General features: G+C 43.0%; 1 protein-coding gene across 1 annotated transcript; it reads left to right on the top strand.

Moving 5' to 3' along the window:
• Positions 1-5,749: 5,749 nt before the first annotated feature.
• BCL2A1 (BCL2 related protein A1) lies at positions 5,750-10,390 on the top strand. Its single transcript, XM_081337221.1, has 2 exons — positions 5,750-6,296; positions 10,199-10,390. The coding sequence occupies exons 1-2, from the start codon at positions 5,886-5,888 to the stop codon at positions 10,307-10,309; spliced, it is 522 nt and encodes a 173-aa protein (XP_081193347.1). The 5' UTR covers positions 5,750-5,885; the 3' UTR covers positions 10,310-10,390.
• Positions 10,391-14,093: the final 3,703 nt, after the last annotated feature.

Below are 14,093 nucleotides of genomic sequence, written 5' to 3'. Positions count from 1 at the left end.
CATACCCTTATAGCTAGACATTTGCACTTAGAATAGGCACACAACAGTGACTTCATGCACACACACCCATTACAGACTGTTGATTTCATAGCTGGCAATATGCCAGCTTTCCTAAGAGACCCAACTGTTTGTTATTGGAAGCTAAGGTAGACTATATTCAAGGAGATGGTTGCACAATGAAGCCTATCGAACAGAGGACTGAAACGTACAAGAACGCATTCAGTTCTTTGGAGGCTCTACTGCTCTGGCATTATTTTATAAAATGGGTCCTGGGAGAAGCAGTTTCCATGGGTGCTTTTAGACCAGGGGTAGGCAACCTTGGCTCTTTTATGACTCATGGACTTCAACTCCCAGAATTCCTGAGCCAGCCATGCTGAGGGGAAAAGGAGAGATTTCCAAGCTGAGCCATGCTGGCTCAGGAATTCTGGGAGTTGAAGTCCACGAGGCATAAAAGAGCCCAGGTTGCCTGCCCCTGTTTTAGACAGCAAGCCTTTTGGTCACCCAGCTCTTCCAATTCTGCTTGAGAGCATGGCTGGATTGATGGGATTTGACTGCTTGCAGAGGTCCCAAGCCTACAGAGAAACATCAGCTGATCGGGAGTCTGTTCCTCCTAGTAAACAGCTGAGCATGGAAAACTGTCACTGAAACAGCGCCATTCATTGGTTCATATCTGATGGACCCTCCCACCAGGTCACCATCACCCCTCCCCATCGCACGTCTAAACTTTTCTCCTTTGAATGAGCACGTACACACAGTGGTGGGATTCAGATAGGTGAACAAACGGTTCTCTGCATGGATGCCGCTTCCGGAAGTCCACTCTGGGCCTGGGCAACAAAAAAATTAGCTACCAGTTCTGCCGAAGTGTTGCGAACCAGCTGACTTCCACCACTGCGTACACACACTTATAAAATGAATCCCAGTTACCTCTGCTACCAAGCCTGGAAAAAGACATTTCTCTAAAGAAGGACATTGTAAAATGCCCAAAAGATAGGATTTCATCTTCCTTAAAAGAAAAAAAAAGCCAGCAAAGCATCCATCTGTGAAGGAAGAATTGATTTCTGGCCACTACCGATGTCCACAAGATACTTGCATGGCTCAAAGTGAATTGAAAAACAGGTGATCCACCCACTCTCCTAAAAAAATGCAAAGAGAGCCATCCCGGCTAGTCACTCCAGGATCTGTGAAGTGTGGGAGGTGTGAATAAGTTGTAAGCCCTGGTCTTGCTTAAGTTGCGGGAGGGTGAGTCAGCGTACCTTCGCCACACTGTCATCCAGAGAGTGTTGTTGATCCCTAGTGGTGTCATAACACTGTTGGGAAACGAGAAGGAAGTGTATTGTTCCAGAAAAGCAAGTTGTTGGTGTTGCATTGTGATGATGCACTGCTACTCTAATAAGGAGTGGAAGGGGACATTTAGACGGCCGAGTGCAAGGATCCAGACTGACCCAGAGAAGGTCTTTTGAATCTCCAGAGGAGAAGCAATTCTATAGGACAGGCACTGCAACCGTGAAAACACAGTTCAGTGATCCCACATATGACATTGTTTAATAGACCAGACCCAAAGTATACCCTTCCTTTCAGATCTGGTGTCCAATGCAAATTAATAAATATTTCTAACTAAATAAAGGACCCTAAGGGACCCATTATGTTCAGAGCTTAGAGTTGCTAACTGCCTTTCCAGTTAAGCTCTAGCTTTCCAACTGCCTTCAGGTTTAGTAAAGTACCTTTTAAGGTTTACAAAGTACAATCCAGCCATTGCACAGAGGTGTAATATTGTAGTGCTGTGTTTGTTTGTTTGTTTTGTTGTTATTTTTTGGTTGGGAACATAAATTACTGTCTTATTATAGAATATTGTGCAGCTTGACCATGTGCCCTGCAGAGGTTTAAACATCCTCACGTTTATTCAGTAAACACTAGTTAGACAAACTATGTTTTGACACATTGGCTGAGCTCAGCCTGTTGGGTTCTCTGCTTGCTGATCTCATCTCTCCAAAATCAACAGCCTTTTGTGAAATGCTTGTCTGAATGGAAGAGGAGACTCAGCATACCCAGGTTGCTTGACTGTTACATGAGAATCCCATTACGGAGTCTGTTTTAAATAGCAATGGCTTCTTCTTTTTAAAAAAGTGGAATCCAGATAGGATCGTTAAGACAAAATGATCTGTGCACGAGACCTGGAGGAGTTGGCAATGGGATGTCCATTAAAGTTGCCAGAATATCAGTGATGGGATTCAGCCGGTTCGCACCTATTGGGCAGAACCGGTAGCTAATTTTTTGTTGCCCAGGCCCAGAATGGAAGCAACATCCACGCAGAGAACCAGTTTTTCACATATTCGAATCCCATCACCGCAGAATATATGTTGCTAAATTCCAATGTGCAGATCTTGAAAGAATGCTTTATTCCTGGCTCCCCTTAACGGCAGCTTTAATCTATACTAAAGTAATGCAATTACAATGAATCTACCCTTTCTTGGTCTTCATGGCCACTGAATTTTAAGCCATCTCTGCTCTGTCCATAACTGGTGATTCTTGATCCTCATTTGTCATGTGAACTGAAGGGATGGGGGGGGAGGCGGGCTGGAGATAGGCCTTCTGGGTGATAAATCAGTTTTTACTGTGAGTTACTTGCCTTGTTTCTTAAGAATTATTAAACGTATGGCAAGACCTCCATGGTTTTCAAAACTGTGTTTCCTTTCTCCTTAAATTTGGGTTAATCACCCCATCCTACCTTGTTTTTAAAAATGACATTTGTTACTCTTAGAGATGTCTCTTGCTGGCCTGAAAACCTGTCATTTGCTGCTAGGTGGCACTGTCCTGCAGCATAATAACCAGGACAGGGCTGCCAAAATTCCTATTCGCTTGAAAATATGTATCAGATATACTGTATAGTCTATGAATGCAAGAGCAGCTTTGATCCTGCAAAACCAAGCAGACAAATGATGCACATATTTAAGTAATTACAGATGCTTCCCCCCACCCCCTGTCATTATTATGGTAAGCATATGCTTGAACCAAAATTTAATCACAACTGCAGTATTCAATGACCTGGTTTTGCTGAATTGTGGTTTATAGACTAAAGCACAACTGGGTTTATATTAAGCTGTAAACTGTGCCATATAGCTGAAAATGCACAATATTCTATAATAAGACAGTAAGTATGTTTCCAACCAAAACAACAACAAAACAAACAAGAAAAGCAGCACCACAATATTACACCTCTGTGCAATGGCTCATTGTACTTTGTAAACATTAAAGGTACTTTACTAAAGCTGAAGGCAGTTGGAAAGCTAGAGCATAACTGGAAAGGCAGTTAATAACTCTAAGCTCTGAACTTAATGGTCCTTTAGGGTCCCTTATTTAGTTAGAAATATTTATTACTTTGCATTTACTCTAAACTGAGCGATCCCTGGACTTATGATGCAATAGCAATAGCATTTATATACAGCTTCAAAGTTCTTTACAGCCCTCTCTAAGCAATTTACGGAGTCAGCCTATTGCCCCCAACAACCTGGGTCCTCATTTTACTGACCTCAGAAGGGTGGAAGGCTGAGTCAACCTTGAGCTGGTCAGGATCAAACTCCCGGCAGTGGGCAGAGTTAATCTGCAATAGTGCATTCTTACCACTGCACCCCCATGCTCTTAGGTAGTGACTTATAACTAAGTGACAATAGCACCTAAGACTTATATACCGCTTCACAGAGCTTGACAGCCCTCTCTAAGCGGTTTACAGAGCCAGCTTTTTGCCCCCAACAATTTGGGTCCTCATTTTACCGACCTCAGAAGGGTGGAAGGTTGTGTCAACTTGGACTCCTGCCAGGATCGAACTCCAGGCTGTGGGCAGAGTAAGTTTGCAATGCTGCATTCTAACCACTGCGTCACCAGGGCTCTTGCAACCTCCTACATTACTGAGATCCCTATCTGGGTAACATCATAACCCACTCTGAACACGGCCCTTAGGTTTTGGCCCTCTGAAATGGTTTTCTGAATTTTTTGTGGGTTGGGAGGAGGGGCTTAATTCAGCAGGAGCAGCAGCTTATTGATTCAGTCGATACAAAGATTTCAAATAGATCATTTCAGCAAGCAGAGGGATGGGCATCTAAGTTTTAATCAGCAGTAGGGGCTGCTTAGGGAACAACCGATATGTAATGGGAAGACTGGGAAATTCCAACTTCTTGTTAGTTCAGCTTTTTTTTCCCAGCACAGGATGCAACCCACTTATCTAATGAATGCAGAACCAGTGTCATAAATTTCTTCTATTACCTCTCTGACAAGCTGGGACTTCCCCGATGGCAATAAATCATCAAATTATATGTACTGGAAAGGGTGTTTTGGTTTGGTCGTGTCAAAATGAGAAAGAACAAAAAGTTCCATTGCCTCTTGGGCAAAAGTTAAAAGATGCTGGATAGGATTTAAAGGGACAAACCTTTATAGACGGGCACATCTATTCATTTTTCACAAAGACAGAGGTGCATTATTTTTTGGCCTTAGCCCAACTTGGTTCCAAGGAGCTCAAAGCAAAGCCGGAAAACTGGCAGCTTTTCCCCAAATTTTCAAAGACCTTCTAAACAGTTATCCCAGCCTTGGGTGAGAGTTCTCTCTCTCTCTCTCTCTCTCCTCCCTGTTAGGAAGAAGTAAAAAGGGGATAGTATCTGGATGGTATCTAGAACAGAGGTCCCCAACCTTTTGGACACCAGGGTCCAGTTCCATGGAGAAAGATTTTTCCGTGGACCAGAGAGTGCGTGGTTTTGTGTGGTGCCTGCATCCCGTGGATGGGGCTTTGCTTGTCTGTGTGGACTGGTTGCTGGCATGCTGCGGCCTGGTACCTGTCCACGGACCGGGGATTGGGGACCCCTGAACTAGAATGATTGCTAAATATCAGCCGAGAGAAATATGGAAATCCTTGCTACCATCTGGTGGATGCTGGTTTTTTCCAGCCCAAATACGGAAGCCCTAATTGGAAAAAGAGCACAGGAAAAAAAAACTTGCAGAGTATACAGTAGAGGAAATACCAGTAGAAAGTAATATTTGTAGCTCAGGTTGAACTGAGGGGCCCTTGGTGCCCTCTCTGAGCATGGCTGTTTTCCTGCAGACCTTTCATCACCCAACTAGGTACCATCATCAAGTGCTTAGAAGAAGTGTGCTCTCTGTTTATATACTCATGGCTTGCCCTGTCAATAGTGATGGGAGAGTTCTTGATTAGGCTGTTGTTTGTTGTTTGACTGTTTGTCTGAGTTGGTATTCCATGATTTGGGGAACTACCCATTTCCCATTCTTAAATAACTATCATATGGCTATGTGCTGAGTAATAGCAATAATTACAAGAGCCACATATGCTCTCAGTCGTGTTTGGCAGAGAAAAATATCCCTGTCCCAAGGAAATTAAAAGCTTGACATACAAGAGGCAGAAAACAGAGAAACAGCGTGGATTGCCATGTTCCAAGTATGTTAGTGAAATGTCTAAATATTACCCAACACACGGTACTGTACCAATATAAGCCTCCTGGATTTGGTAACCTTAAACCAGATTTTATTGTATGTTTTATTTGATATAGGAGGGTTTCAACACTTCCTCTAACTGCATTTCGAGAATAAATCATGTTAGAAGGCTCAGCGACACAGCTGCTGAATTTTTCCCCCTCCCTCAGATCACAAGCTTTCACTTCCTAATCACATGTGCAATGTTGATTTACATATGGATATTTTACACCGTACAGTGATGGTTATTGACAAAGCTTTGAAAAAAGGAAAAATCCACCCTTTGATGGAAAAAGCTGAAGTCGTTTAGTGAATTATCCAGCAACGGGACCGCACATTCTCAAGAGCACTGCTACGAAGCAAGTTCTTCTTCTTTCTTCTCTGCAGCTGTTTTTTTGTTGTTTTTTTTTCAAATGGAAAGCTACAATTTCCTTTACGTGAACACCTTGGTGCAAGATTACTTGAAATACATTTGCCAAGAGGCTCAACTTGCGGCGGCCCCAAACAGAGTCGCTGAAGTCCTACGTAAAGCTGGATCTTCTGTTCAGAAAGAAGTTGAGAACAACCTGAGACCTTACGTGGACTCATTGGAGATTCATTCTGTAGAGGAAGCCAGTGACATTTTCAATCAAGTGATGGAAAATGAATTTGCGGATGGCACAATTAACTGGGGACGCATTCTGACCATATTCCTGTTTGGTGGCATCCTGGCCAAAAAACTGCAAGGGCCTTTGGCCAAAGAAAACTTGAAACAGATCTCTTACTTCATCACAGACTATATCATGGGCACCAAAGGAAAGTGGATCAGTGACAACGGAGGATGGGTAAGTCCTCAGCCCGAGCTCGTCTTTTTGTTGTTCAAGTTGCTAAGTTGTGTCTGACTCTTCGTGACCCCGTGGACCACAGCATGCCAGCACCACCCCCTCCTTCCCTGTCTCTTTGACTCTGCCCAAATGTCCATTGTGTCAATGACACTAACTAACATCTCATCCTCTCCAGCCCCTTCTCTTCTTAACTTCAAAGTTTGGCCTTTTAGCTTCACTCATTTTTCATGCAGAATGTGAGATCAAAAGCTCACATGAATGGGTATTAATTTAACACAACCATAACTGTGTAAAGCATACTGGCACGTCTTTTATTAATTTAACAATACTGAATTTTTGCACTGATCTCACAGCGTCTAGGGTACTGCATTTTTTGCTTCAACATTACCTTATAACATCTGTAAATCTACTTGCAAATTAAAATGGAAAACTCACATTAGTGACCAGGGGTTTGAATGAATATTCTAGTAAATCCTGTCTTATAAAGTACAACTCGATAGCACAAGCCAGTAGAATACTATCTAAAATGCAATCCCAGAGAGTTCAAAGAGTTTATTTCTATGCAATATGGGTAAGATTATTCCTAAAGATCAGAAAAATTCAATAGTGTGGTAATAATACTGTGCATCTCATTGAAATTTTGTTTCTGAATGGGTAACTGGCATTTATTAAAATTCTCTCTCTCTCTCTCTCTCCCTGTGTGTGTGTGTGTGTGTGCGCGTGTGCGTGCATGTCTGTCTGTCTGTCTATCTATCTATCTATCTATCTATCTATCTATCTATCTATCTATCTATCATCTATCTATCTATCTATCTATCTATCTATCTATCTATCTATCTATCTCTATCTATCTATATATCTATCTATCTATCTATCTATCTATCTACACACACACACACACACACACACACACATATTTCTTTTAAATAGAATCTTCCAGGCAGCTAATAGGCAACAAGTTTTTTATTTTTTTTTTATTTTTTTTATTTTTTTTATTTTAATTCCATTTACGGTATATCCCGCCCTTCTCCAAAGACTCAGGGCGGCTTACAAGCTTAGCAGTAGCCTTCATTCTATGTATATGCCTGCTTATTAGGGCTTTCACACACACCCCAAGCGGCATTATTACAAAGTCAGCTTAACTGCCCCCAACAATCTGGGTCCTCAGAGTGTTACTTATTAAATAAAACTCTGGCTCCTCTAAGTTGAGGTTTTACGTTTGCTAATGATTTGCTTTGAAACACAGCAAAAGAAACTTTCCATAGCAGAAGAAAGACAAACACACAGTAGCGTATTCTTCTTCCTCAAGGGAACAGGAACTTGCAAAATGCCTGGTTTGTTTTTTTGTGGCAAAGGGTACGATATTGGCAAAGTACAGTGCAATCCTGAAAACATTGATTCTCAATTAACAGCAGCCTTGCTGGGATCTTTCAGACAGGACTCTTCTCTCCTGTTATTTCAAGGACACACTGTAGTCAAGGAAAAGAAAAAATGCTCCTGCATTTTAAAAAAATCAGAATTCCCCAAAAGTGAATCATATAGAAAAAGACACCTCACTGTATTCTCTGCAAATCTAAAATGGCTTTTTCACTTTGATGTTTGGGGAAAACCCCTAATCTTTCTTTCAGGGAATTGTAAAAATTCTCCATTCCTGTATATGACTGTTCCTCTATTAATCTTGATCTGTACTAAGATGTCTGAGTGGGTGTATATGAGAGTGACATTTACATCTAAAGTATATTGTGCTTTTCCCTTGGAGTTTCCATTCAATTTCTACCAAATAGAACCAGGCTCCTGTAACAGAAGGCAAATCTCTCTCAAATCATTTGAGCCACAGTGTAATAAATTGCACCTTGTTTATTGTGGTCAGCTTGGCTTCAGGCAATGTACTGAGCCAAAATAATAACCAAAAGAACGGGGCAAAAGAACGTATACTATTAAGGTCCAAATAAGACTTAACCACAATCAATGCTAACCAAGTTAACCGTGCAATGTGACATCAGGTTGGTCTTTAGTGGATCTGGACAGCGTAATGTGTGAACAGTATGCCAGAAAAGCCACTGCAATCCTAGGTTGTACTAATAGAGGGATAGAATCAAGATCATGTGAAGTTCTAGTACTGTTTACAAAACCTTAGTAAGACCACACTTGGAATACTGCATCCAGTTCTGGTCACCACAATATAAAAAAGATGCTGAGAGTCTGGAAAGAGTGCAGAGAAGAGCAACAAAAAATATTAGGGGGCTGGAGGCTAAAACATATGAAGAACAGTTGCAGGAATTGGATATGCCTAGTTTAATGAAGAGAAGGACGAGGGGGGACATGACAGCAGTGTTCCAATATCTGAGGGACTGCCCCAAAAGAAGAGAGAATCAATCTATTCTCCAAAGTACTTGAGGGCAGAAGAAGAAGCAATGCATGAAAATTAATCAAGGAGAGAAGCAACCTAGAACTAAGGAGAATTTTCCTAACAGTGAGAACAATTAACCAGTGGAAGGGCTTGCCTTCAGAAGTTATGGGTGCTCCACCACTGGAGGCTTTTAAGAAGAGACTGGACGGCCACTTGTCTGAAATGGTATAGTGACTTCTGCTCCAGCAGGGGGTTGGACTAGAAGACCTCCAAGGTCCCTTCCAACTCTTGTTATTCTATGTTCTATGAACATAGGAAGTTGCCTTTTTTCTGATTCTTCCACAGCTTCTGTGACTCTCTCAGATTCTTCTTGCTGGAATAAAAATCTTGGAATTATCTGAAACCTTAAAACATAATTATACACAGAGACTGGACAGCCATTTGTCTGAAATGGTATAGGGTTTCCTGCCTTAGCAGGGGGTTGGACTAGATGACCTCCAAGGTCCCTTCCAACATTATTATTATTATTACATATAGCTGTGATGCATGTATGCATTTTTTTTAAAAAAATGGCAATCTTGGGATTGTTGTTTTTTCTTTAAGTCTGTTCAAAAATTTCCTTTCACTCTTGAGGGCACTGTAATACCTCCAAATTCGCTAGACGGCAGCAATAAATCTCCAAAATCAAAAATAAAACACTGCCGTTTTTTAAAATGACAGAATTAACACTTAAGGAACAGTGACTTGAACTCTTGTCAAAAGAGATCTCATCAGATCCGGCTCATTTTTTACTGTTCATATGAAATATTTAAAGTTATTATTGCCCCAGGCAGGTTGGCCCCAGACACCATACTAGAAGACATAAGATGCTTAGCAAGGCGATCCCAACATTGTGTGATTTGCAAGCCACAACAGCTGGGTTCACACCAACACTAGGAGAAGGCCAAATGTGGCTTTTATATACTATGAACACCGCTTCAGATCTTAACAACCATGTTATTATTTATTTATGTATATCCTACCTTTATTTTTTGTACAAGTAACTCAAGGAAGTGAACATATCCAATACTTAAGAGTGTACCCAGGGTAATCAATCAGACGTATTCTCCCCACCACCCAGGGAATCTCTTACTCATTGCAAGTTATGTATAATGTATTTTTATGTATTTCTTTTTATCCCACTTTTATTACGTTTTATAAATAACTCAAGGTGATGAACATACCTAATTCTCCTTCCTCCTCCTATTTTCCCTACAACAGTCCTGTGAGGTGGGCTGGGATGAGATAGAGAGACTAGCTCAAAGTCACCCAGTTGGCTTTCCTGCCTAAGGTGGGACTAGAACTCAGAGTCTCCTCCTGATTGGCCCAATGTCACCCAGTTGGGTTTCCTGCCTAAGGTGGGACTAGAACTCATGGTCTTCTATGATTGGCTCGAAGTCACCCAGCTGACTTTTATGCCTGACTAGAATTTGCCAACTCCTGGTTTCTGGCCAGGTTGCCTTAACCGTTAGACAAAACTGGTTCTCATGATCCTTTTCTCTTTGTTTGGCAGGACAACGGCTTTATTACCAAATTTGAGGATAAAAGCTCCTGGATATCCTTGTCCACTTTGAAGACAAAGATCTTGGCTGTTTTTTCCCTCTTCAATCAATATCACTCATAAACCTGGTTAATGCTTTCTTGAGGATGTTACCCTGGGATGACTTCCAGAAACATTTCCTCTTAGCAAAAGACTGAATGGTTATTGAGCTCAAGTGGGAAGGGCGGCGGGGGGGGGGGGGGAAGAGAATACTATATTTCAAACTTTATTTATATGTTATTTATAATATATATTTTTCCTTCCGTGCAAATGCGTGCAGATGTTAGTGTGCAGAAAAACAAATCATTGAGCAACTCAACATAGACATGATTTCTATCTTGTCAAGGGTGATTCTCAAGATTTCTGAGAATGGTGGGGCTACCCTAGGTGACACAAGCCATGATACAAGCCATCTCTAAGCAGCACGGAGCTGTGTTATGTTGGTGTGTTACACAAAAGAGGCCAGAGTGGGGTCCTTCTTTCCTCCAAACTGGCTAGCTGCTTCATTGACAGACCCTTTGGTTAGGAAATCTAAGCCAAACTCAGTCCCAGAAGTTGTCTGGATAAGAAAATAATCATATGTGGCTTGTGTAGAGAAGAAGAACTAAAAAGATTAAGGGCCTGCCTTGGAGGCTAAAAATGCAAAGAATGGTTGCATTAATGGGGTATGTTTAGTCTAGAGACAAGGGACGCGGTGGCTCAGTGGGTTAGGACGCTGAGCTTGTCCACCAGATGGTCGGCAGTTTGGCGGGTCGAATCCCGAGTGCCGCATAACATAGTGAGCGCCTGTTACTTGTCCCAGCTTCTGCCAACCTAGCAGTTCGAAAGCACGTAAAAATGCAAGTAGAAAAATAGGGACCACTACGGTGGGAAGGTAACAGCGTTCCGTGCGCCTTTGGCGTCTAGTCATGCCGGCCACATGACCACGGAGACGTACTCGGACAAGCGCTGGCTCTTCGGCTTTGAAACGGAGATGAGCACCGGCCCCTAGAGTTGGAAACGACTAGCACGCATGTGCGGGGGAACCTTTACCTTTTTACCTTTAGTCTAGAGCTGTGGTGGCGAACCTATGGCACACGTGCCACTGATGCCACGCAGAGCCCTCTCTGTGGGCACGCATGCCGTCGCCCCAGTCCTAGGCCTTCAGCTGGGTTTTATAAAACCTTTTCGCTTTAGGCCTCTGCCGCTGTGTGCAAAAAAAAAGCTTCCATCAATCAATCAATTTCAACTTCTCGCAAAGTTGGAATTGATTGATTGAACTTTTTAGTCCCACCCAGTCTGCCGTTACCACCGCAGCCACGCCCGCCCAATGGGCCATGTCCACCAAATGGGCCACACCCACCCAATGGGCCATGCCCACACGGCACACGACAATACATACGTGGGTTATGGGTTCCAGTTTGGGCACTCAGTCTCTAGAAGGTTCGCCATCACTAGTCTAGAGTAAAAGAAGGACTAGGGGGTGACATGATACCAGTATTCCAGTATTTGAGGGGCTGCCATCGGTTGAGGGGGGGTCAGCCGATTCTCCAAAGCACCTGAAGACAAGACAAGAAGCAATGGATGGAAACTAATCAAGGAGAGAATGGAATTTCTCCTGGAATTAAGGAGAAACTTCCTGACAGTGAGGACAACTAACCAGTGGAACAGCTTGCTTTTAGAAGTTGTGGTGGCTTCATCACTGGAGGCTTTTAAGAAGAGACTGGACAGCCACTTGTCTGAATTTTTTTTTTAAAATCCCATTTATATCCCGCCCTTCTCCGAAGACTCAGGGCGGCTTACAATCTAAGAAGCACAAATCAATGTGCTTAGCAATAGCCTTCATTCTATGTATATGCCTGCTTATTAGGGCTCTCGCCCCCCCTCCCCAAGCGGCATTATTACAAAGTCAGCTTATTGCCCCCAACAATCTGGGTCCTCATTTTACCTACCTCGGAAGGATGGAAGGCTGAGTCAACCTTGAGCCTGGTGGGACTCGAACCTGCACTAATTGCAGGCAGCTGGTGTTACTTAAGGAGGCATTAGCCCACTTGCTCCACCAAGGCTCTGTGACTTCTGGTATAGTGACTTCTGCTGGAGCCGGGGTCTGGATCAGAAGACCTCCAAGGTCCCTTCCAACTCTTTTATTCTGTATTCTGAGTCCGCCTAATGTGCTGGTATGTGAGAAAGGCCTTGAGAGGCAAACGAAGGAATGCTGTTTAGGGAACGGACAGATAAGAGGAGGTTTTTTTTTTACTTTCAGACCAGCAAGATTCTGTTAATGTAGCCTTACAACGAAGCCAAATTAGCTCACCTGGTTGTGTTTACTGTCTGGTCTACCTGGAAAGACTGACATCAATATTGCAAGTCTGAAAGTACAAATCTCCCATCATTTCCTATACAGCCTGAGAAGCTAAGAAGGGCCCTTTCGAGTCTCTTTCTCTACCCGTTATGCAGCTGAGGGCAAAGCCCTTTCTTTTCTGATTATTCCCTAGCACAGAGGTCCCCAACTTTTTGGGCACCAGGGACCGGAGAGTGCGTGGTTTTGTGTGCTGCCTGCATCCCACGGATGGAGCTTTGCTTGTTTGTGCGGACCGGTTGCTGGCATGCTGCGGCCCGGTACTGGTCCATGGCCCGGGGTCTGGGGACCCCTGGCCTAGGAAGCCTTTCTTTACCCTAGCTCTCAAGGTCTTTCTCACATACCATTACACCTGACGTGGTAAATCTTTAGTTCTTAAACCACAAAGTCATAAAGCACAATGGCTTGACTCACAGGACATGACAAAGTACAAGCAAACCAATATTACAACTTAAGTGTGTTGCTTAGACCAGCTGCATTCAACCCCAGTTCCTCCAATCTTCACTGTGTGGACTATAATAGGCATTATATTCCTTAATTGCAGCCAACCTTACCACTAAACATTGCTTGGGTCCACATATGCTTGGCTGTGGTTTGCTTAATTATGAATATATAATCTTGAATTATGAGATGAAATCATAGCACGGTGATACTTTGTTCAGGAAACAGGAATGCAGAATACAGCAGTACTGACCTTACAGAGCTAGACGTTAGGATTTGAGTGTAGTCCAGGAGCCTCTTTTGACCATCTTCCAGGATATCGTGCAAAACTCTTCATTCTAAGCATGGAACATTCTGTATTTTTCTCTGAATCTGGCCATTCCTGAAAAGTCTGTAAAGTAAATCTCCCAGAATAGCAAATTGGTTGCCATGTTCCAGATGGGAATGAACAGCCAGATCCGTGAGCAACTGGATCACCCTGTTTCAGAGGGAAAACGGAATGTTTTGGGGAAAATAGTATGTTCCATGCCACAAAGTTTGCACCTCCTTCTCCAACTTTTTTTTTTCATAATCATTTTATCTACCACCATCCCAACACATATATCTGACATATGACCTCCAGCTCAGAAAAGGTGGGCCACCCTACCGTAAACTATACAACCTACAAAGGATGGGTCCACACAATACACTAAGCTAAATCAGTTAAAAACAATCTACCAAAAGCAGCACCCGGGTACAAATGAAGTGGCATCACCCATCATCACCCACCATCGGCTAGGAAGGGAGTTCGGGTTCTCGGCAGGTTCCCCAAAGAACTTGCAGCGAGCTGCCCCTCTCCCACCCCCGCCACCCACCCGTAATGAAAAGCTGCAGAAGAGGGATGCACAAACCTAACCGGGGGCGCGACACTTGCCGCAGGAACTGCATCACCTTTGAAACCACCTCATTGATTCCTTTCCGCTTTATCAGTCACATTCAGAGCTGCAAGCGTGCTCCCTTGCACCCTGCACAAATCGGCCAGAGGTTTGTCTTAAAACAAACAAAAAAAACACGGGTGTGTGTGTGTGGAAATCGATACATGTCGGCTTA

Source organism: Vipera berus (assembly GCF_964194415.1).
Source record: "Vipera berus genome assembly, chromosome: 12".
In the NCBI taxonomy this organism is placed as follows: Eukaryota; Metazoa; Chordata; class Lepidosauria; order Squamata; family Viperidae; genus Vipera; species Vipera berus.
This window is presented reverse-complemented; position numbering and strand designations above follow the sequence as displayed.

Excerpts from the sequence above, each read along its gene's own strand:
- BCL2A1 (XM_081337221.1), top strand. The coding sequence starts at position 5,886 with ATGGAAAGCTACAATTTCCTTTACGTGAACACCTTGGTGCAAGATTAC. Across the intron at positions 6,297-10,198 it reads TCAGTGACAACGGAGGATGG|GACAACGGCTTTATTACCAA; the intron begins GTAAGTCCTCAG and ends TTTGTTTGGCAG.